The sequence below is a fragment of the Physcomitrium patens genome, chromosome 6, assembly GCF_059467195.1.
Source record: "Physcomitrium patens ecotype Gransden chromosome 6, ASM5946719v1, whole genome shotgun sequence".
NCBI lineage: Eukaryota > Viridiplantae > Streptophyta > Bryopsida > Funariales > Funariaceae > Physcomitrium > Physcomitrium patens.
Genome location: NC_143415.1, coordinates 2,526,841 through 2,551,167, shown reverse-complemented (window position 1 = coordinate 2,551,167; position 24,327 = coordinate 2,526,841). Strand labels below are relative to the sequence as shown.

The 24,327-nt window shown below is 39.0% G+C and overlaps 3 protein-coding genes across 6 annotated transcripts; 2 read left to right on the top strand and 1 right to left on the bottom strand.

Moving 5' to 3' along the window:
* The first annotated feature begins 679 nt into the window (after nucleotides 1-679).
* On the top strand, nucleotides 680-2,798 carry LOC112284115 (uncharacterized). Of its 2 annotated transcripts, none has more exons than XM_024523692.3 (4): nucleotides 680-998; nucleotides 1,204-1,511; nucleotides 1,764-2,205; nucleotides 2,530-2,798. In XM_024523692.3, the coding sequence occupies exons 1-4, from the start codon at nucleotides 871-873 to the stop codon at nucleotides 2,567-2,569; spliced, it is 918 nt and encodes a 305-aa protein (XP_024379460.3). In that variant the 5' UTR covers nucleotides 680-870; the 3' UTR covers nucleotides 2,570-2,798. The 2 variants fall into 2 exon arrangements, with proteins under 2 accessions (XP_024379460.3, XP_090107040.1); XM_090250914.1 differs by lacking the exon at nucleotides 2,530-2,798 and adding an exon at nucleotides 2,419-2,470.
* Nucleotides 2,759-4,817, bottom strand: LOC112284116 (uncharacterized). The gene is made up of 5 exons (XM_024523693.3): nucleotides 4,661-4,817; nucleotides 4,339-4,484; nucleotides 3,900-4,068; nucleotides 3,459-3,639; nucleotides 2,759-3,316 (listed from the first exon to the last, which is right to left on the bottom strand). Exons 1-5 carry the CDS (start codon nucleotides 4,774-4,776, stop codon nucleotides 3,086-3,088), a joined length of 843 nt encoding a protein of 280 aa, XP_024379461.1. The 5' UTR covers nucleotides 4,777-4,817; the 3' UTR covers nucleotides 2,759-3,085.
* Nucleotides 4,818-9,884: 5,067 nt separating this feature from the next.
* On the top strand, nucleotides 9,885-17,345 carry LOC112283801 (ABC transporter G family member 28). 3 transcript variants are annotated; one of them, XR_016503202.1, is made up of 13 exons: nucleotides 9,885-11,790; nucleotides 11,947-12,029; nucleotides 12,149-12,409; nucleotides 12,576-12,639; nucleotides 12,786-12,932; nucleotides 13,182-13,216; nucleotides 13,353-13,429; nucleotides 13,593-14,476; nucleotides 14,650-15,361; nucleotides 15,562-15,710; nucleotides 15,871-16,160; nucleotides 16,289-16,419; nucleotides 16,612-17,345. XR_016503202.1 is itself a non-coding variant. In XM_024522979.3 (13 exons), the coding sequence occupies exons 1-13, from the start codon at nucleotides 11,411-11,413 to the stop codon at nucleotides 16,775-16,777; spliced, it is 3,444 nt and encodes a 1,147-aa protein (XP_024378747.1). In that variant the 5' UTR covers nucleotides 9,885-11,410; the 3' UTR covers nucleotides 16,778-17,345. The 3 variants fall into 3 exon arrangements, 2 of the variants coding, with proteins under 2 accessions (XP_024378747.1, XP_090107039.1); XM_024522979.3 differs by having other exon boundaries at nucleotides 14,650-15,426; XM_090250913.1 differs by having other exon boundaries at nucleotides 9,998-11,642; nucleotides 14,650-15,426.
* The last annotated feature ends 6,982 nt before the right edge of the window (nucleotides 17,346-24,327 follow it).

Sequence of the window (24,327 nt, the reverse complement as noted above, 5' to 3'; positions counted from 1 at the left end):
ATTTTCTTAAAACCATATTTTTTTGGGGCATATTTGCAACTCATTATGAGTACAATTTCTTAATGTAATCTTCTAATTCCAAAACATGGCTAAAATTTGGAGATTGTAACTTTGATAAATAAATTTAATAAAAAAATTGTGCAGTGTATATTTATTTTAAATAGTATATAAATAGCTTGATGCAATGAATTTTCTGCAAAACAAATTGATACTAATTTTTTAATGTTAATAATCTTGGTATTGAATATTATGTAAACATATGTTACTAAATAAAAAATATATATATATATATATATATAGTCTTGAAGAAATTTCAAATTTTGAATAAAATTAATGCTAAATTATAACTAAATAATTTTACTTACAATAAAGAATGATACAAATATCATAATATGAATTGTACAATGGCATTTCTACAATGAAGATGCTTAGAAATAAATCGAATTTTCCAGATACCTAAAGAGTTTTTTAAACACTAAAGTCGTTTTTGGTGAAATGAAAATTCAAAACTAGGATAAGTGATTCGACGATCTAGAGTATTTCAATAATCACATTACCCTTGGGCTGGATACATAGCCTCCTGCTCACCTCGGCCCGCACAACTTTGCTTCGGGGACTCTTCCTCCTCTGCCCCCTCCAGCTGCTTGATTCTTTACCACCCCCGCCTGCTTCTGTCTGCATGACATTGCTCACCCCTGTGCCTCCATTTTTGCTTCAGGGTCTTCATCTTCTTGGATTCTCCTACTCAAAATCATGCAGCAGATGGTGCCATGTGTTCTTTTCATCCTCCCGCGTCGCACATCGCTCTGTAGCTAAAATCCTTTGCTAGCTCACCGCCCGACTCGAAAATTACTGCATGGGACCTGCGCAATGGGAAGTCATGTGCAGGTTTCTCATCCTCCAACACCTCGGGAGAAAATTATTGATATTGAGAGGCGCCTTGTTCGACCGATGTTTAGTCAGCACAAGGTTCATCTACCGAGGCTGTACGAGATGTTGTAAGTTCAGCTATATCCTGTACTCATAGAGTTTTTGCACCAGATTCAACAAATTGAAGTATGTACTTTATATTTTTAGGAGCACAGTTACATGATGTATGTAACATCCCCCTCAAATTTAGGAGATGTGCCATGGATAGTACCTCATGAGTTTAAAGAGTATTAGCTTCTCGCGTGAACTCTGGTGGATAATTGAACCTTGCAGTATGGAAAGAATGACAAACAATTCGTATCAGCTCACCGCGTCACAGACTACTGAGAGAAGGAAGAGTTGCCGGAGGATAAGTTACCCCAGTAAACAACGGAGTCGGTCGCCCTCCTGTGAGGCGGAATTTATAGTCCATGACTACGGAGGCTTTCAAATTGCGTACAATGATAGCGCACATTTGCTATGGTCCACAGAGAGGAAGAAAAGAAAGAACTCGGCTGGCGTGCCGGCATCTGTAATGAATTGGCCTTCTCAAGAGCTAAAAGAGATGAGAACGTACTCTAAAGTGCCTGATTTACTATCAGGTAACATCCCTCTCCTTACTACCTACAAAATAGACTTTGTAACATGGATTGACATTTAGATTGACATTTGGTCACCAAGCTATTTCAGTTTGTCTCGTAATCTTATGCATGCGCGAGGCTGTAGAATAACTTCGATGCGCCGAATTTGCTCCGGAAGATCGTGCCTATCATGTTGAATCCATACAGAGGTTTATTGCATGGTCAACAGGTTAGAAGGGCGTCTGATAATTAGTCGAATTTGCTGCATCACAGAAAATATGGCAGCAAATGGAATACGAAGATCAGATAATATTACCAGCAGATTTTGTGAGAGAGAGATCTCACCAAATCCCTCCTATTATGTCCATACTAACAAACAGTTGGCTGAAAGCAACTCCGACACAAAATTCAGAGCTAAGCATATCGACTTCACTGAATTGAAAGCAACACCCCGTCCGAATACATCGTGGAGCAATCGTTTGGGATCAAATTTAACAACTCGTTCTCAACAAGTCAGCTGGCCAAAAACAGTTAAAGTGCACAACATGAAGTTTGATCAAGGCCCCTCCAATACTGTGGCGACAAATAATTTAAATAGAATGTTTCAAAAAAAAACGGAGATCTGGCTTCGTCACACTGCAAACTCTTCACGAAATAAGAGGATCAAGGTGCAAACAAACGACCAAGAGATCACTCAAAGTAGTTTCGATTTGATGTGAGTTTCAAACTTCTCAACCCATCATCGATCCAAATTTCCATGAAGAACTAAGCACCATAAGTAGTTCAGTCAGGATTACAAATTTGTGATTCACGTAGCTCTACAAAGGAAATCGCTGTTTTCAGCTCCCACGTTAGGTCGAAACATGATCACAAACAGTTTTGTCCCATTCGTGCATTTGCTAAATTTCTTGCATCTGAAATTTCTTAGGTCGATGACAGAGGTCACCAATATATGGAAGTAAGTGAGTCACAGTCAAATGGCGGCAATCATTCCACAAGGCAAGTACAGTAGTTCAGATTTTTTTTACTCTGCTTGCAGATTGCCAAGTCAAAGCTATTTTACGAATAATTCAGTTTGAAGCTCATCTCTTTTGACGACATTCGTGCATTTATTGCCACGACAACGACAGATTCTAGCCGGACATTAATTAGTAAAACTAGATGCGTTATCGAGTCTCACACAAGAAAGAGTTAATCACACAGGTAGGCTACAACATTTCACATGAATATTCACAAATAGTTTTTTGGGCCAGTAAACTCCCTAGAACTCAATGAAAAGGCTGGATTTAATGATGGAGCCACATTCTATATCTCGAGTATCATTGCCTCTTTCAATGCCAGTAAACAAGCCAGAGGTGAGGTGAGTATACATAACCCAGCGCGGTTTAAGACTTGAGCACTAAGGCCTTGTAACAAAGTTAAGTGTGTATGAGCTACGGGCCTACATGTAGAAGAGCACATCAGATACCTTCATCTTGTCTCATGTCCAACACGCGCACAGATGGACATTTATCCACCTTTTCCCAGCATGGCAACGTTTCGTCAACAGAGAGGAAGAGGACTCGAACGCTAAGAGCTACAGAAACCGACAACTGCTACACATCCGGATCATCATCAGTAAGCCATTTGATATATCGTTGGAGAGAATATTCCACCCTCGCTTTGCCGTCCTTCATAACTTCATAGTTCCAAAACCCTCCGTAGACGCGCTCAAATGCCCAGGGCTCCAGTCGTGCCGCGATGCGGTGGACGTGGCTGGCTGACAAGGGAATGTAATTGGGGTAGGAACGCATGACACTCACAGTTGTATGGTCTAGCGCATTCACCTGCACACAATGAATGCAGCAATACATGAAACCTGGTCTTCACGCTCCTTGGAGATCGATTCCCCTCGCCATGCTCTTAGTTCTCTATCGGTGCCATTAATCAAGATCATATCTGCAAACTAGTGTCAAGTGCAGAGCTTACTTGTATGATATCCCCTGATAACAAGGCGCCTTTGCCATCAACTGCCTCGGCCCAATGAAGGATTTGACCTCCTGCGAAGTGGCCTCCCAGATGTATCAAAGTCGCACCTTCCAGCACACGAAGCGTCTCCCCACTCCAGAACTTCACATTCTCGTGCTCCCACATCACCCATTTCTTATCCCTGTGGCATTTGTGGCATTTTAATTCTGCAATTTTTGAAAGGAAGCAATGAATTCCGGCAAATAATCCGCACAGCCACAAATTTTTAATTTTCCGTTCCTCCTATTCAATACCAAACACGCCCTCTCCCTCCCCCTCTCTCTCTCTCTCTCTCTCTCTCTCTCTCTCGCTAACAATAACACAAACAATCACATGGAAACTGTCATTAGAAGGATTGCCACAAAGATGCAAACAATCACGAAACATTCCACGAGTACTTACTTCTCATGAATATAAACGGGTACATTTCCAAAAACTGAGCTCCACTGTGCGTTATTTGCATAATAATGAGGATGTGAAATAGCAATGGCCTTAAGGCCTCCTAGTGCTTTCACGATGTCAATTGTCGCGTCATCCAGCAGCGATACACAATCCCATAAGATGTTACCATCTGGAATCAATAACAGAGAAATTGTCAGTCACGTGCACCTGGTATTGACTGCGGAGCTCAACTTTATCGCACGATGGCACTCAGAACTTGGGAGACCCTGGAACACTTGCGCCGCCACTTACAACACATCACTCTGAGGGTTAAGACATGAGGACTCGCAGAATTGCCCCCACAAACCGAAAACCCTAGACAATGAAAGTCTAATCGCCAAAACTGAAGACATCTGAAAACAAGCCTCGCTTTGCAAATGCAAGAGTGTAGAAAAGTTACGGGCTGTCTGGATAAGAAAAGCACGCTGCCCAATTCCTACTTTTGGCTCCGTATTGAAAGCATACAAGCCCGGTTCATACTTAGTCCACTTATTCATATACGGGCCATTCTTCAGCTGCGTGTGAGTCGTCCATTGTTGCCCATCCCTGCAAAGTATCATAAAATTCACGCTCAGCAGCGTGAGATCACCATCTGCGAACCATCTTGCTTTTAAAAGAAATTGTGGCACTAGATCACCAAAAAATGATTTCAATACGACTCAGAACAGTTGGGGCTAGTGGAGCATCCACCGGCTGCAAAATTCGAGTTTGAGGGATCATACTTGGGAACAGCTTGGCGTTCGTCGGAGCAGATGGGACACACCGAAGGTAGATTCTGATGCGGCGAGAACTGCACACCACAGGCTTTGCAGATGTGCGCCTCCTCTGCTCGATCCATGGCAGGGGGGATGGCGACGATCTCCTTAGAATCCACATTGAAGTCTCAGGGATGCAGATGCGGATGCGGGTGCAGCACCCGGTGAGCACAGTGCTGAGCCCCACTGCGGCTGCGTGGAACCTCGATCCAAGTCCATGCAACGAACGACAAATGTCTCGTGCATATTGCCGCAAACATCCATGCCGCGCCCACGCATCCGGATAAGCCTCGTAAAGCGCGTCTCTTAAATTTTGGCAAGAAGGAACTCTTGAGCTGCTTCATAGTTGCTTCTCTTGCCATTGGGTCGTCTTGCGCTGCGCACATCTCGCATTCTTCGTCTCGAGTTCTTCTCCTTCTTGTTGATTTCTATTCCGTGCTTTGTTAATGAAAGTGAGTCGAGCATAATTCGGATGGTATGTTTGTACCTCATTCCATGTGAAATGTGATTTCTAACTTTTGTTTAAAAAAATTTCTGGTGAGAAGATTAGTTGTCATGATTAGAAATCACATTAGAGAAACAAATAAACATGCAACAGCAAGTGAGGTGAAGAAATATTCAATCAATTATTATTTTTGATCACTATACCTTTCTACAAAATCTAAACAGAAATAAATAGGTTAAATGTAAACTTCCACCAGACTACAGGACTCATTAAGATAATCTTAGAAATTCCAAAAGAGAAAAGAAGATTTCTTAAATTAATGAGAATTAGTATTTGTTAATGCTTTTTAAATTCAAACATCAATTATATATAGTTATTATATTTACACAAAAAAATAGTTGTTGTAAAAATAAATAATATAAATATCAATAATATTTGTTGTAAAAATCAATATAAATATTTTTTATTTTTTACAGCTATTGTCTGTTTGTTTCTTACCCAATTAATGATGTCTCTTGACGTCCATGTTGTTTGTCACCTAATTGAATAACACTGTTTGCAATGTAAACTTTCTTCTTCTTCTTCTTCTTCTCTTGATTTTCTCTTTTAATACTAATTTTAATATTTCAATTTAGTAAAGACTGTGACTATGGCCATACCTGCTAATACTGCTACAACATCTATTTTTATTTTGGTCACATATTTTTTGTCCTATTAGACAAAAAAAAAAAAAAAACAAAACAAAACAAAACAAATCAAAACAAAACAGACTTTCTAACGACACAGCATTAACATTGTTGCAATTATGGTTCCATCTCATTGCTTCATTCTTTTTGTTGTTGCCCACATTCTTGTTAATGCCATTAGCATCCACCAAAGTATTGCTAGCACATACTCTCCCTTCATCCCATTTCAACCACCTCCAACAATCCTTATGGAAGTAACATATGCTTCAAGAAAAGAAATAATGAGAACTTTCAATAAGTTAGTTGCAAATAAAAGCTATGAAATTGTAACAAAGACATCTAAACAACAACAACCTTCTAATCTTTAGAAGCTTTACTACAAATGCATTCAAGATAAGAAGAACCATATCCACCACAGATTGATATAAGAGACTAAGAAACACAAGACTTCTAATGTTTTTGAAAATTTCCTCTTTAAATGGTTCAAACATAATATACAAATAATTATTAGCTTTTTGAGATTCCAAAGCTTTAACAAAACAAAGATGCTTCTTCTAATTATTGTAGATATTTAGGTTTTTTTCATTTTACTAAAGCTTAGAAGATAACTATTCAAGAGATACTTAACAAAGATGTAAAAGTAAAAAATATTAAAATATAATTATAAAACTTAGAAGATGGAACTTTCATCTCAAAGAAGAATCTCTCTAAGAATATTAATGCAAAAAATTGCAAGAATAGCATAGAGTCGGACCAATACAACTACACAACCTATATATTTTTTGTTGATCTTAAATCAATTAAACTCATATTCATTTATCATAATATATATATTTTTTGGAGCCTACTTATAAAATCAATAAATTAGAACATGCCTTTTTTTTATATTTTTGGTATCACTAGGCTATATACCACTTTTTCTATCATTTTTTTAATGAAAAATTAAAGTAAAACATTGCTATTAATTATATTTGGCATCTACTTTATAAAGACCAAGTTTCTAATGTCTTTGATGTGGATTGTGAATTTGCCTTCATAGTAGTAGCTTTGAGGTAGTATTTTTCCATCACAAACAACTTTCTTTGCATATAGCACACAAAAAATATTTGTAAGGAATTATGAGCCAAAGTTTCTTAGAAGATCTAAAAAAGACTATCAAACTTTATAAAAGCCTAAAGAGTGTTAATTTCTTTGTTCCTAATTTTTAATTTTATAATGTTTTATAATATATCTTATTAATTGAAATTTCAAATTTTACAATAACTTTACCAATTATTATTAATATATATAATTTTTAATTTTATAATGTTAATAATTTTATAAAAGATCAAAACATATCTTATTAATTGAACTTTCAAAATTTACAATAACTTTACCAATTTTTTCACTTATCAACAGCAAATCATAGTATAAAAATTACATAAATTATTTCAATCAAATCGAACAATTCAAAGAATTTGATTTTTAATTCAATTGTTACAATCAAATTAGACACTGCAAATACTCTAAGATACAAAGAGTTTATAGCTATAGCAATAATTATAAGAGATACAACAAATTATGTAATTGATCTTTTTTTATTTGCTATTCCCAATTTAACTAATTAGTCTTCTTAGATTTTAATATTTTTGTATTTTGGCACCAATATGACAAGTTGTTGCCAATGTTGGAAGTGAATATGGCAATGCCAATAGAATTAGCTTTTCTACCTACAAATAAAGACTTATAACTTATATTTAGATAAGCAAATGGAAAAAAAAAAATGGTATAAACAAATCTATTGCTAATAGAAATACAAGCTCAATTTTAAAAGAGACATTTAAATGAAAAAAGATAAAAAGAATCAACTAATATTTTCATATTGATAGAAGTTTGAAATGTGCAGATATAAAAGTTTTGTAAGATTTAAAATGGATAGATATTAAATATTTAAAAAAAAGTGGAGACTACAAAAAAACATATATTAGTAGGTAATATATTAGCCACTCATTGCACAAGTTATTCTTGCTAAAATTTAGAACAAGTTGATGATAAACAAAAAACAATATTGTCAAAAAAGTGTTGCCACAAAAATAATAAATGTGGCCTCAATTACTACCTTCAATAAAAATATGTTTAATTTCTTTACTTAATGATGTTAGTTGTGTTATATTATTCTTTGATGTTATAAAACATATTTGGATGACCTTTTTTTTTGTATGGTTTATTGAAAATCAAGGAAATAAAGAAAAGCATATTTTTTAAAAAAATTAATAACTACATATTGATTTTTTATACAATTTTTTTGGAAATATATTTTTTTATAAATCAAATAGTGGTTAAAATCAATGGCTTTGCCAAGATTGAGTGTATTTTTGGCAACCATTTTTTTTTTTTTTTTTTTTTTCAAAAAAAAAAAAAAAAAAAACACACACACACACACACACACACATACAATATACCTCAACATTCCATCAGTGCTCCTTTCTGCAATTAAAAAAAAAAAATAAAAACAAAAGAAAGTAGCACCACATCAATTATATTAATTAAATGCAAGTGAGGTTCATTTGTGCTGCTGTTGTTGCCAACGCCGTTGCCAACTTGGCCCATTCCATCCTCTAATTGTAATAATTGGATAACTTGGCAGTAACTATACTAAACCATTATCTAAATTTAGCCACTCTATTGGTCCAACCAATGAGCTTTTTTGACACTCCAGCCAAACCTAGGCTGGTCAATTTTTTTTATATAAATAGATAATATAAAATAACTCCATCAAAAATTTGGCTCATACAATGATTTGATTTTCAAAAGATAATTATATATTAATTATAAAAAACTATAGATATTAAAATAAATATATAGTTTTATTTTTATTTTCAAGTTATGATGTATTTATATGAATTTATTATTACAATTTAAAATTTGAATTCAAGTTTTTAGACATGTTTCTTATTATTATTTTTAATCAATGTTTTAGAGAATCTACATGATATATATGGATATTTATATTTAAAGAAATATATATTCATTCTCACATATGTATATATATATATAATACTTTTTATAAATAAATTGTTGTGTTTCATGTACGTTGAAATTTTGATGTTAACTTAACTCCTGATTTATTCATTATTATAGCTTTCTGCCAATTAGTTGGATTTTTTTTTATTTGTTTCTAAAAACGTTTAATAAATATTATGAAAGTAAATAATTTTTGATCATACCCTAGAAAATCAAAAGAACATAAACACAATAAAAATATGTTAGTTCAAAAATTATGTTAGTTCAAAAATGAATTATACTTTACAAAAACTATATTTTTTTGGTAGACTGTAACATGTTGGTTTTAGAATGGAGTCTTGTCAAACATGTTAAAAAAGCAAACATCAAATTTGAGCTTTCATTATGAATTGGAAAGTATCAATATTAAAAAAATAAAAATAAAAATGCATGATTGATTTGAAGTAAGAATTCCAATACTTCAGGTGGTGACATACTTACAATCATTTTCAGATAGAATTTGAATTAATTCATAGTTCCATCTCATAATTCAACATCAATATGACACAATCATCACAAGGGTTTATTCAGAAAGTGAGCAATAAATCAATTTCTTAAATAAATAAATAAAAAAATAAACATGTATTTGTATGTGTATATCTCTATGTGAGTGTGAGAGTGTGTTTTTGGATCCTGAGCTACGACGCAAAAGGATGGCGAAGTTGGGGGAGGAAGAGCTAAAGAGTGGAGGCACAGAAGACGAGAAGAAGCTGCGAAGAATAAGGAGAAGAAAAAGAAAAAGAAGGGGGAGGAGAAGGTGGGGCACTCCCAACGCCCTTCCCCAGACGGATGGATGGATAGAGAGAGAGATGTGAATGGATGGATGGATGGATAGAGAGAGATGCGGATGGATGGATAGAGAGATGTAGATGGATGGATAGAGAGAGATGCGGATGGATGGATAGAGAGATGTAGATGGATGGATAGAGAGAGATGCGGATGGATGGATAGAGAGGTGGATGGATGCTTCCCCGACAAAAGGAGGGGGAGAGGGGGGGGGGGGGGGGGGAGAAGCACCACTCGCATTCCTCGGCCACAGCGCTGCTGAGGAGGAAGAAGAGGAGCAAGCACACGAGCATGAAGACCAGGTAAGTTAGTAGACCAGGAAGAGGAGGAAGAAGTAGAAAAAGTTGCATGCAGAAGTAGTAGCACTAGCAGTAGTTGAGGAGGAGGAGCACTGCCAGGGTGGGGCCCATGCGGGAGTGCTTCGGCCGCATGAAGCAGCGGCGCAGGTTACTCGTGAAGTTGGAATTCGTAAAGGCTCCAATATCGGTCCATGCAGCTGCTGTTTCGTCATGACTCTAGCGAAGGATTGTTTAGAAAAGTGTCACAGTCAACTCCCAAGCGCGTCCGTGTTTTTGCTCCACCTTCACCACCACTACTTTTCCATGAATTTTAATTTGTCTGTAGAATGGATGACTCCTACGTTGCTGTGGCTGTCTCTCGCGACTAGTGACTATGACTTCCTCTTCCATCTGGTTGCACTGGCCCTCACACTTCTTGGTTCTCTTCCTTGTACGCAGCTGATTCTGTACCAGGATAGTTGCCAATTCCCACCGTAGCCCAGCACTCAGTCCATCTCTCATCGTCTAGGCTCAGCCAGCGATGCTGCTGGTGTGTGGTGGACAACATCATCTCCTTGTTTCATAAATTTATCTCTACTTGTCTTGCACTAAAACTCTTGTTTTTACGGATCGGATCCGCGTTTCGTCTGTGTCAATGTGATGTGATGTGATTTGAAGGAATTCAAGCATTGGGGACAAGAGGCAGATCAAGCAACCTTTCAATTGGAACGTAGATATTTTCAACTCGTGCTAGTAACCAGCGTGATGCCTCTAATTTTGTTTTCAGTTTTGTCAGTACCACTGTTTCCAGTGCTCATGAGCGGTGTCTAAAGGTTGCTTGATCTGTGCCGAAGTGAGCCTGATAAATCTTGTAGTGGCGGTCAGAGGGGTGTCTATTTTGGTTGTGCAGGGGAGAGGGTACTATTGTCGAGGAGAGGAATCTCAGTGAAGCAAAGCGGCAATCGGAGCTTGGGGGAAAGAGCGGGGCCAATGATCTGCTTGGCAAATCCTTTCATTTGGATGCTCATATTTATCCAATAGGAAGTCTCAGAAAAATCAAATGGTTGCTGGACGTGGTACATGTGCTGTATTTCAGACAGCCGTTGCTCCGATCGCCGACCTGCATATTTCAGCATTGATTCGCAAAAGAGACGGAGTTTTCCAATCCACCCAATTTTCGTGTGCAGTAAGAAACTTCGCGTTGTGACAGTGTTAGCGAAGACGATTATGAAGATGTGGCCCTTCGCACAGAAGAATATAAGAGTTTGACGGTCCAGCAGACACAAGCGGAGCAGTTTGAAGATTCAAGATCAAGAGACCCGTGGGAGGGTCATAGGAGATCAAATTTGGAAGGGAACATTTAAGATTCTTTGAAAATATTGCATCCAGAGAATTAGGGCCGGTTGATTTGATATTCTCATGAGATTGAAAGCATATTTTGAGGCACTCAATTCCAGGCGATCTTAGAACGAGACTAGCAATGGGGATAACATGGAAATCTTCATTTACTTACAACAATAGAAAACTTGTTCAGTTACCATGTCGGTTCAGTGAATTTTACATTCTTGTACTTTGCTGCGTGCTGAGTGTGCTGAGTGGCGCTCAAGCACAGTTGCTTGGTCCACCATCAGGGTTCTCTTTCCCGCCACCAGGTGCTGCTCTGCCTCCTCCAGGTGCTGCCTTGCCTCCACCAGGTGCTGCTTTGCCTCCAGGTGTTGCTTTGCCTCCTCTTGCGGCGCCTCCACTTCTTGATAACCAGGTGCTGAATGAAATTGACAATTTGGACAAAGAAATTCGGGCCCTGACTCGGAATGCTGCGTTGGAGCTTGAGAAAAATTTCAGCTATTGCATCACCAATGGGTGAGAAGAAATTTTCTGGATCTTGGTGTGCACATACATGGCAGCAGCAGAGACGGGGTCACACATTCCTGAGAGCCTGAATGTGCCGGATGCATGACAGAATTCAATAGTGATGAGGGATACTGTTTGATGTGAGTAGGTTGCTCTTGTGTGCAGAGAGCAGGAGTGGAACGCGGTGTACGGTTTCAATATAAAAGTTCAAAGGTTCGTGCAACAGTGTGTCATGGACATGGGAGCAGGTACCCCTTGGAACAGGATACTATATTATTTTTCCTCCTCAGAGTTACACTGGTCTGTAAATTATAGAATTCACTGATAAATTGAGAAAGGTGATAATAGATGCGGTGGGCTTTCTCAGATGGCACAGCTTCGCAGCGTCTGTGCAACAAGGGAGAACTCGAGCTTTACTTCAAAAACATATGGGATCTGGACTCCCCTAAACCCAATGTGAATTGTAACTCCTCATCATGGGGTATTGAGTGCGATTCGGGATGGTCAGCTGCGAAACAAATCGACTCCAATCTACACCCCAGCAGCAATGTGGTGCCATCTCGTCATCTGTTTCCCAAGGCTTGTTGTCAGGGATTTTTCTGCCCAAAGGGCCTCACTTGCATGTTCCGTAAGTGCTGCTGTCGGTTTCATGGCATAAGCTAGTCGATCGTGAGTTGTATCCTCCCGGTTTCAGTAAATAGACTGCTCTGATTGCACTCTAATTTTAACAGTTCCGTCGATCACATGATTCTGACCTTAAATATACTGGTTTGTATGTGGGCATTGTGTTGCAGCATGCCCGTTGGGTGCTTTCTGTCCTCGAGCAGTACTAAACGAAACAACTGGGTTGTGTGAACCGTGAGAAATACCACCTAAGATCCCTCCCTTATATTACTGCCTAAAATTCACTCAGTAGATGCTTATGTATATATATAACTTTTTATTTGTTTGAAAGCATTTCCCCACCTTGGAAGAATTGAGGTGTGTGGATGGTATGAATGCAGATATGGGTACCAAGTGACGCAACGTGAAGGGAATCGCCAGTGCGGGGGAGCAGAGAAGTGGTCCATTGTGCAGGCTACTCAAGAGATTTTCTGCCCCGCTGGCGTGTTCTGTCCCTCGACTGTCGATGCTCACATATGCACCAAAGGGTGAGTTGGCATCACGCTTATACTCCAATCCGATCATATTTAAAATCAATCCCTGGGAATGAAATGTGGTTACAATATTGCGAGATGGCTGATTTGGTACCTTCCAGTTGACAAAATATGCAAGGGAACATTTGTGAGGGATCTAGGAGCAAGTCCTGCCAGTTAATTGAATACTATTGCAGTGAGAGTCACTCTTGATGAGCAAATTATGACTGGGAACGTTGCGCTGGTGTGGTTGTGTGTTGGCAGACACTATTGCCCTCTTGGCTCCACGCGGGAGTATGGTAAGTACCATAACCATTTGAGGCTAAAAAATGCAAACCATTTCTTCCATCTTAACTAATCAATCGATTTTCTTGGTGAAGACAATTCTCTATGCATGCACCGGGTTAATAGGTCTGGATTGGTGGTGATAACCAGCCTGCTCAAAGCTTACGACATGCCGAAGCGAGCGACTCGAGAAGCAGAATCTCACCAGTGTTGGGATTCTCTTCGTTGTAAGGCTGAACTCAAATTCTTTCAGATCTAATCAAGCTTTACACCATGTTAAAGTCAGCATTGGCCAATCCTGTCTGCTAGTGAAGAAGTATGTACAATAATTATTCCTGCCACCACAACGTCTTAAGTTCTAATGTATGGAATGACGATGCGAATTGGCAGGCGATCTTGGCAGCCACCTTGTTACTGATCTTTGCGTGTTCGGACTGGATCATGGACATTCGTATGAAGAGCAAATCTAGGGCCCGAGATTTGGCGCAAAGGCAAGCAGCGACTGTGAGTGCTTCAGAATTAGAGGGGCTTGTACCCATGAAAGAGTCTGTCGAATGTGAGGCTGCTATTCTCACCCGCAAGCTCAGCAATACCGAGTTCCGGGAACGGCCAGGTTCGAACGGATCGGAGGAATTTCAGGTGATTGAGTTTGGCTTGAGCATTTTTGGTGAAACACCGGGTCAGCTATTGCGTCATGGATCGATGTCAATGAGGATTGCCGAAGATGGCAGCTCCGTCGGCACATCCATCCCCCTTTGCCTCGTCCCAGTCACCCTAAGACCTCGGGATAGGATTGATGTCGAGAGCTTCGTTGAAGATGATGCGATGCGCTCCTTCACCGAGCTCCAGGAGTCCCAAACTAAGATCGAGAAGGAGATAGCAGCAGCATTGGAGAGCATGGATCACAAAGTCATGAATAGGGACGAGGATTCCGAGACGCGACACAACATGCGGCCTCCCATTGAGGTGAGCTTTGAGGATCTCTCGTTGTTCCTCAAAGGCTCAGGCAAGAAGATTCTCAGCAATGTGACAGGGAAATTGTCCCCTGGGCGAGTGACTGCGGTGATGGGTCCCTCGGGGGCCGGGAAAACTACCTTCCTGAATGCGCTGGCAGGCAAGGCAACGCACAGCCGCACTACTGGAGTAGTGCTCATCAACGGCAAACCTGACTCTATTCAATCCTACAAAAGCATCATTGGGTTTGTGCCGCAGGATGACATCGTCCATGGCAACCTTACTGTTGAGGAAAATCTTTTGTTCAGTGCCAATTACCGGTTCGTACCGACCATAGGCTCCACATTCATGTGTCCTTTGTCACCTCCACTTCTGGTCCTGCATTGTGAATCTCTTTGTATACCAAGTATAATGATGAAAATGTGTAACGATGATTGAGGTAAGAATAGATCAATCATGTTAAGTTTTCTTTCACTGGATTGCGTCATTGCAGGCTACCGGTTGGCATGAGCAAGCGGGACAAAGTGTTGGTAGTGGAGCGAATCATCTCCGCACTGGGCCTAGGATCGATCCGGGATTCCAGAGTTGGCACGGTAGAGAATCGTGGGATATCTGGCGGGCAGCGAAAGCGGGTGAATGTGGGGTTGGAGATGGTGATGGAACCGTCACTGCTGATTCTGGATGAGCCCACCTCTGGTCTGGATAGTACGTCATCGCGGCTGGTGTTGCAAGCCTTGCGCCGCGAGGCCAACATGGGTGTGAACGTTGGGGTGGTACTCCATCAACCGAGTTACGGGCTGTTCAGAATGTTTGATGATGTGATGTTCCTGGCCAAGGGCGGCCGCACGGTCTACCTGGGGCCCGTGAGCGAATTGGAAGCGTACTTTGAAAGCTTAGATTTGGTGGTGCCGGAGCGAATTAACCCGCCGGATCACTACATTGATGCGCTGGAGGGCATCGTGAATCCCAAAAATCAGCCAGGCTTTGACCCCCAAATCTTGCCCCTGATGTGGATGGTCAACAAGGGTTACAAAATTCCACCTGACCTGGCTGCCCTAGCATCAGACCTCCAATCTGGTACGATGCGCGGCAAAAAGTTCATGCCAGTGAGAGAGCCCAAACGCACCTGCATCCAGGATTTCTGGACAGAGCTGCAGGTGTACGTATGCGAGCGGAAAGACTTGCTTCTCAGTTCTTTTTATAAGGTTGAGAATAAATCTGGTCGTACCACTCCTGGCTTCTTCAGCCAATTCCTTACCATTCTGCGCCGGTATGATCATGCAATCACCTCCTGTTGAAGAGGCGATACCTAATTGTGTTGACACATTCTTGATGCATTGGAGCTTATGAAAGTTTTCCACATAGTTTGTTGTAACTAGTGCTGTGCGCTGCTTTGAGTTTCCAGGTTGTCGACTCAACGGTTTCGAGAAGCCCGAGTGCAATTCCTAGACTACACCATTCTGCTGATGGCCGGGACATGTCTTGGTTATCTCTCGGACATGAAGGACACCTCCCTCGGGTCGAAAGGCTATTTTTACACTCTCATTGCTCTCTGTAAGCGGGGTTCTCTTCAGTACTGCACAATTCAAAACCAGCACGAAAGCAACAACAATTATAGATTCCTTTCTAGCGTGTGAATGGTTTAGTCATTAGATGCGGCAAGAGGCTTTGAAGTCTCCAATCTGTTAATTGGAATTGTTTGGCGCTGCTGCAGCACTGTTGGTGATGATTGCGTCGCTTCGAACATTTTCAAACGACAAGCTTACATTCTGGCGAGAGAGTGCATCGGGAATCAATCGAGTGGCTTATTTCGTAGCCAAGGATGTGGTTGACCTATTCAATGTGACTATCAAGCCATTCATATACCTCTCGATGTTTTATTTCTTCAGCAACCCTCGATCAAGTTTTCTCAGTAATTTTACTGTGACTTTGGTTCTGGTATACTGCGTCACGGGCATTGCGTACATCTCTTCTATACTTTTCCAACCTGCTCCGGCACAACTGGTTTGTTCTCTAAATCCGTTTCTCTTAAGCCTGCTGATGCTGTTGATGCCGGGGAATGTGCAGCTTGAAATGAATTCGATGCTTTCTCCATTCATAAATAAACACGTTTTTCTCTTGATTTTTTGCAGTGGTCGGTGTTTTTACCCATTATGGCGACGCTGATAATTACCGTGAAACCTCATGGGTTCTTGCTTAAGCTGCAGTACCTGAGCTACGCCCGATATGCCAACGAGGCCTATGTTGTTGCCAATGCTGTAAAGTAAGCCACAATATCAAAAGGTTTGCGTAGAGCGGCTTTGCTAATTGCTCTAGTGATTCCACAATCAATATTTGTGCACGCATTGCTTATCCTCTCTCATTCAGGACCATGATCAGGTAGATGATGAGAATGCTGAATAGCGAGGGTATGAGAGGTTTGGGGGGATGATGTGGTGTGACTTTGGTGTTGCAGTTACGGAGGAGTGTGGATCACAACCCGCTGTGCAATGCTGAAGACCTTGAACTACTCAGTCGAGCGCTGGATGCCGTGCCTCGTAATCCTGGTAATGTATGGGGTTGTAGCACGCGGCATCGCCCTCATTTGCTTGTTCACAAGCAACCGTGGCAGACAGAAGTAAACAGCGAGCATTTCGTTAGACCCCATAATCTCGACTAGGGAGTGGCACAGCACACTCACCGGGACTGCTCAAGAGGTAGCGATGGAGTGCGCGTGCTCCAGCTCCACGAAGTGAAACACGCGGAATCGTGAGTTGTGCCATGCAGTGACCAGTTCCACATCGTGGATGCGCAAGAGTGTGTGCTTTTGTGTGAGTGTGTGGAGGTGCCCCTCTGCCAACTCTTGGCAGTGCCTAGAGACTCGTCATCAGGTTGCCTAACCTTCATGAAACGTGTCCACCATCCTCTGCACCACATGGATGAGCACACTCTCGTTGCTTTCTTTGGCGATGAATAAATGGTGACCCCCCCCCCCCCCCAAAGGGATGAACAGATGACAGGTATAATTATTGACCAGGAACAGCTGAAAGGGCCTTCATAGCAGTGCCCAACAGAGTCGTGACCTTAACTTACGCAACGAGGAATGAAAACCAATTCGATTTCCCAGTGGAAGGAGGATCCTTTGTAAACTCAGACTTGAATACAAAAAGAAAAGCGTCATCAAACTCACTTGTGAGGCAATTCATGAAATTCTTGCACTTAAATTCCATCAGTAAGAAAATATATCAGCAGAATGCTGAAGTTTCATTATTGCACATACTAACAATAATCATTTTGATATTCAATCAATTTTGTATCACATAGTTCCTGAAAAAAAATGGCAAATTATCGCGTACAGCGCAACAATAGACTGTCAAAACTGGTTGTCCGTCATAGCTTCAGGTAGACATCTCTGCTGGTGGGCTACAATTCATCGTAGTGTAGTGCAAAACCAGCTCTCCGCTTCAACAACTTCCCTTTCATTCTATACTCCGGAGGTCTTTCAGAGTGCAAGGTCTTAGTACCTGAGCTGTTTCACGTGGTGTCTGTTGCAAGCATTGCCAAATCAATGGGTTTCAAAGCTCGTGAAGCTGTAGGTCCCTTAGCACTTTCTTCGCTGTTGGATTGTTGGGTGGCTGCACCATTGGTTAGCACTCCAGCTACGGCCTCCAGCACTTTGATGCGTAACACTTCAGAACGGATGAAATCTCCTCCTCAGCTGAAAGCGTCTTATCCTCCTCCGCAACAGAAGTCTCCGAATCCTCCTGAAAAGAAATCTCCACCTCCTCACAAGCACCACCATACAGAGTCCCTACCACCTCCCAAATGCTAGGTGTCTTAAAAAGTTCGACTCTTGGAAAAGAGATCTTGTTCACATTCATGCCAGGATTAGCCGATTGCACGGTACGAAGCTGTTCACTTCGGTAACAGCATTTTGTTTGAATGGAGCTTTGGATGAAATCCAATTCCTTCTCATTGGGGTTCATTGCTCCTACTGGTTGAAAATTAACGTCAAAACGCATCGACAATTTTCTTAACGGTGGATGGTCAGATTAACTATATTTAATCGTGAGTCAGGTTCAGCTGCGCAGCATGGTGGCGTAGTTCGCTGGCTGAAACGAAGGATTGCAGGCGCATGGGAGGAAGACAAAGAGTCATTCGGTGGAGAATCTCGTTCTCAATGGGAAATCCGGCTCGGTGGAAATAAACCAACATTGTCGAGTTACGGCAGCAGATGTCTGATTCAGGGAATTATGAGAGGCCTTGGACTTTGTGTAGCTAGCAAGTCGAGCATTACCTATATGTAGACACCTAAGACACTTTACTAAGCGAGGACAGAAACTTTTTTGAGGGATGCTTGAGACGCTTGACATTTGGGAGTTACCATGCATTCCTCGATATGGGGGTGTGGTTGACGAACCATGACTGACTTGTATACTGTCAATAAACAAGACGTTTCCGTGCTCCTCCCCTGCTCATATCCAGCGCTATAGCCTTCAAAGAATACTGTGCAGCAATGGCAGAAATGGGTGCTGTTGGTGACAAAACACCACGCGCGCTCTCTCTCTCTCTCTCTCTCTCTCTCTCATGAAGGCCAATACTTGAAGACGTATCCGTGATAGGAAGTCATGCAATAACAGCTCCGCTTGTTGGAAACACTGTCCGTCGCCGGGCTCCACAATCACTCAAACCTCTTCCAATTGGGATGGAATCGAGCGCGTCACCGCAAATTCTGAGCAACCCCAGCATTCTGATTCGCAAGATCAGATGGATGATATTTATTCTTATTTCGATAGACGTAGACCATCCATCTATATTTGTGCATTTGGTGTCGAAATGAAGGTGTAAAATTACAAGGGTCTATTCAAAAGCATTTTCCACTCAAGTTTAGTTGAAACAAAGATTCAATAGTAATAGTAGAAAAAACAATGGAAAACAAACCCTTGTTTACATTTTGGAAACGCTAGGGTGCATTTTAATATGGATTAGAGATTTTTATTTTGATTTAAAAAAATTTAAATCTATATATATATATATACAAACCAAAAGAGAATTTTTTTTCTCATTGTTTTTGGGGTGGAATTCAATCACATAGTAGCCATTGGAACTATAGGGTCGATGGAACTATAGGGTCAAAACATTATTCCAGAGTGGAATTTGAAAGCCATAGATTGAAAAGCTCCTTTAGTTGGATGACATTATAAATAAATAAAATTGAACACAACTATTATTTTTTTGTCTTTTTTGATTGTTTGTTTTGCCCGAAATGCTTTGTGCAGTACCAACAAGTGGAGGGAGTAGATCAAATCCAAAGCTTTGGCCTACAAATAGAACCGTGCAGCAGTCTAGCCATTCTGTCTATTTCCATAGATGTCTTTGTGCCCCTCGTTGATGTAATATATTATTATTATTATTATTTATATATATATATATATATATATATATATATTTCATAAAATTTGATAAAATTTTCATCTTTATTTATTTTTTTATTTTTATTTTTTTTTGCTAATTGAATTTTTCTTAACTTATTTACAACTCCAATTTTATAAATATTTTTTTTGAATTAAGAACAAAAAGAATGCAAGATATAATCTAGGTTTCTAAAATATATTATTATGTATGATTTTTTTTAAATACTTAAATAACCTAAAGTTCAAAATATCTTGGACAAATGCAATCACATCTATGTTACTCATACATAGCTTTATAACATAGTATAATTGATTTGAGGACTTGTTAAAGCCATACTCCAAGTTTGTTAAAACCACACCTCCCTTCCCACTAAACGATTGATTTTGTACAAGTCCCATGTCCTCAATTCCATTCCCATCCCACATCCCCTTATTTCCATCCATTGACCCCACCCCAACCTCATTTCCTTGTCTTGGCCCCGCTACCCCATCCCCACTCTTCTATCCCAGCCTCCAAATGAGAATTTTATATATAAACATTTAAAGACATTGGAGCTTGAAATTGTTTCATTCATTAGACTTTTTCAATCAAATAAATCATTTACCTATAAATAAAATATTTTATAAATTCTTATACAAAGAAGTATTTAAAAAAAAGAAAAAAAAAGAAATTGGAAGTAATTTAAAAAATCAATCATTATAATTTATTTTAATGACATCCATTTTTATTTTTATTTTATGAAAAAAATTTCTTCTATAATCTAAACCATATAATCTAATAATAAATCAATCATAAAAAATTAAAAAAAAAATATGAGTTGAAAATGAAAAAAGAAAAGAAAATCAAAAAAATATATCTTGGATACTTAAGAGACCATTAAGTATTTTAGAAAATGATATTTCATTTGATATGATGTATTCAAAATATAAAATAGAATAAAATAATTATATTTTTTCCATAAGTTTAATACATATATTAAAAGCTCAAACTTTGTAAATATAATATATCAACAAATAATTAAATTTAGTTTTTTTTTATTTTTAGTTATTTTTAGTTATTTTTTTTAATATATTTTTTATATATATTTTTAATACAATTTCATACTTAAGATATTTTATTATTTCTAACTAGTTGGATTTTATGATTTCAATACTTAAATAGTATTTTAAAGATGTAAGAGTTATTATATAAACCAAATATATAAAAAAATATATTTCTTAAAGACTATATCAAACAATATAAGTGTAGAATAGATATTAGTTCGTTTTTGTAAGATATTGGTAAAATAAACTAATAGTCCATAGAATAGTCAGTTTAGGAGGACAGATGGTTGATTTAGTTATTAAAAGCGGTTAATTACAAGATTACGGTTAGGATCTGGAAATCAGTAGCAATTATATAGGAGTTGTAGAAGTTTGTTGGAGGGCCAGACTGTGATAGTCATGAGTTGGGATTAAGCTTGGTGCTTCCTCTTTGTTTTTTTTGTTTTCTTTGTTGTTGAAGAGTAATGGATAGTTTCTAAATACTAAGAAGTAAGTCTGTCGAATAAATCAGAGATTGATTTATGAGTTATTGATTATGTAATTGGAGTATTATGTGATTGAATTATATGAGAATTTATTAGAAGATTGATTATAGATGGAAGATTATGATTGTTGTTTATTGAGAGTTGTATATGTGTGTTTCAATAGAAGAAGTCTGTGATTACATGAATTCTATGAATTTAGATTCGTTGGAATGAAGTCTGTTATTCTTGGTGTTGGATGGAATTTATTGAGTTTTGAGTGGTCTTTTGAGAGTGCAAGGTTGCATATTGTGGTTATCAATTGATGAAGGAGTATTGTTACTGGGAGGAAGCATTGTAGTGTTTCTTAGTATTTTAGTGGTTTGGAATACAGTTAATTGTGTGACCCTAACAAGTGAAACTTATGCGCTTAGTCTTTTCCTATGTTTGAATTCCCCTATACAGGTTTATTCTGGAAGGAATTGTAGAATAAGTAAAACGACAATCATATTTTGGCACCATTGTCGAGGAATGACAATAACATTGAGTGTTAGGAATTAACTGTCAGATGAGTAGCTGGGAAATAGAAAGCAAATTCAGCAGCATATAATGAAAGATTATGGTTATTAAAAATGAGAACACTACAGTAAAGAAAACATGTCAGTCGAAAGAAAGACAAGAGAGAGCACAAGCAAGAAAATCATTGCGAAATGAGAAAGAACGCAAGTTAAAAAAGAAGCGTCAACAAAGTTGGATTAAGCCATGGTTGCATGCCTGTCAACATATCCGAGCATACCCAAAAGTTGACCGATCTCTAATATTTCAGACATATATACCATTAAAAAAATTACCAAGAGCACTTACAGGAAATTTTATCAACAGTCCAGCGTATCTCTTAAGCTCGTTAACTGCAAGTGGAGGAAACACAGAAGAATTGGGTACTCCATTGGGTACCTTCCCAATAGCAAAAACTGCCGATTCTGTAAAAATTGGTTTCGTAGAATGGTATAAATTGCTTGCCAATAACGATCAATTCTACGTATTTCAAAATTTGTCATTTTTACCTCCAATTCAACCAATAAACTTATTCAAGGATAATAATAGTAAATTGAGGAGGTTAAAAAGTGTCAAAAAGATAATTGGAGAAGGCAGTGGTAATTTTAATAAGAGATTAAGCGGTACATTGTCCTCTTCAATGGCGACGGGTGGTCTAGCGATTCCAATAGCAGTATAAATAGATGATGTGAGCAATCGCATAACAAGCGTGGCTCCATTACCTACTTTTAGGGGCTTTTTGGATGTGGATCTCAATCAACATTTGTCTCAATTTTTGACAGCATGTGCAGCCAATAATAGAAGAACCGAAGATATTTGGTTATGATGGTTGCCAGCAACCTTAAAGGACATGGCGTTTGAATGATACAACTGCCAACCAGTGGGTCAATTTCCGAATTAGGAAGCATTGAAGAATGTATTTTTAATCCATTTTTGGCCAATAGGTTTTGAAGATCGTCTTCAAGAGTGGTTAATGAACAACAAAATGATCCTAGGGGAGGTAGTGGAATCATATTATGGCTGGGTGGCTGATATACTCAGTAAATAGCTGAATCACCAAATGTTGGAGGCATTTATCTTATCCATATTAATCAATGATTTGCAACTACCAGAGTTAAAAATGTTTGTGAAGGAAGATCAATCCATTACAGTGTCTGCATCCTTTAATAGAGCCAAGGTTTGGAAGGAATGCCATTATGATCAATTTTTAATTGCAGGAGCTATGATGATTCCAATTCAAGGCAGTTATCAAAATCCGACTTAGAACGGATCAGTGGGTGCTTATCCATGGATGTTAGATATAGGGGCCAATTTCAGTGCCAATATTCAAGGGCCAGTTAATGTCATCCCATTGCAAGCTATGCCACTGAATGTGACAACAGCATATGCTCTGTATTTTCCGTATCAACAACAAGCATTAACTGTGGTAGAGTTATCAATAATACCAGCCCCAAAAGATTCTAATGAAGCCTTGTTGTTGACCCTGATAAAGAAAATGGAAGAAATGGCCATCAATATGGCCAAAGATAAGGAGAAGAGGCAAAAGCCTACCAATACTAGGATCAATATTTGGTGTAGTAATTGTAAAGGCCATGATCATTTGGTAACAGAATGCCCTTTACCTTCACAAATGATAGATCAATGTACATTTTGTGGAGGAAAGCACTTAACAGCTAATTGTTGGAATTTGCAAAGATAACAACAATTCAATAATTAGACCATGATCCCACCAACTCATTGGAATATCAATCAAGTTCAATCGAGAAATACGTTTGGATGGAATGGAAATCGATCTAATCGACAAAATCGAGCATTCAATAACTTTCAAAGTTCCAATTTTAATCAGAGATCCATATTAAACCCCCAGAATTACGGGAATGAGCAAAAGAGGTATTAGCAATATGCTCCACCAACGTCATCAAACCAAGTTCTCTCTGTTCCAACGGGACAACCAGGATCATTTTCTAACCCTATATGGAATAAGCCTAGTAGGTATATATTGGTGGAGATATCCAATATGCCTGATGCGGGCGCAAGAAGATCACTTTGTTGTTTTTGTTGCAGATAGATTGGCCATTATGCCAATGAATGTTCCAATCCCAGAGCCAATGATGATTATGTGCCAGTTTGTGGAAATTGCAAGCAATCGGGGCATACTTATCAATAATGTGATGCTCCATTCAATTTCAATGATCAAGATCAGTAGATCCAAAACCAAAGAAAAATGGAGGAGATAAATGAAGGTCCTCAAGATTTTCTGATAAATTGAGTGGAATAAGTCCAAGCCGTACTTACCAAGAGTCAGCAAAAAAAAAAAAGGATAAATTTAATATTTGGGTGATCTTAAAGCAAAGGACCAATGTGATCCAATTATGGGGACATCCAATTCAGGTCCTGTTATGGGCCTCTTACCCAGTATGAGACCTGACTTGGTTGGGCTACCTAATGAAGTACCGATTACTGAGGCTTCGGATCCGCTTCAAGCTGTTTTGTTCTCTATGCCATTCCAGAAAATGTTCTTTTTGTTGAAAGATCCTCTCAAAGGCAGAAATTCCAAAGAAAATCCATCTGCTGTTCCAATTCCAAGTCCAGGGCAGAAGAATATCTTACATCAAGGAGTTAAACTCCAACCAATGAAAAAAAAGAGGGCATTGGACATTATCCTAAATATGGAATCCTATGACATATTGAAGGAGCTGGATGCTATTCAGCCTTCTA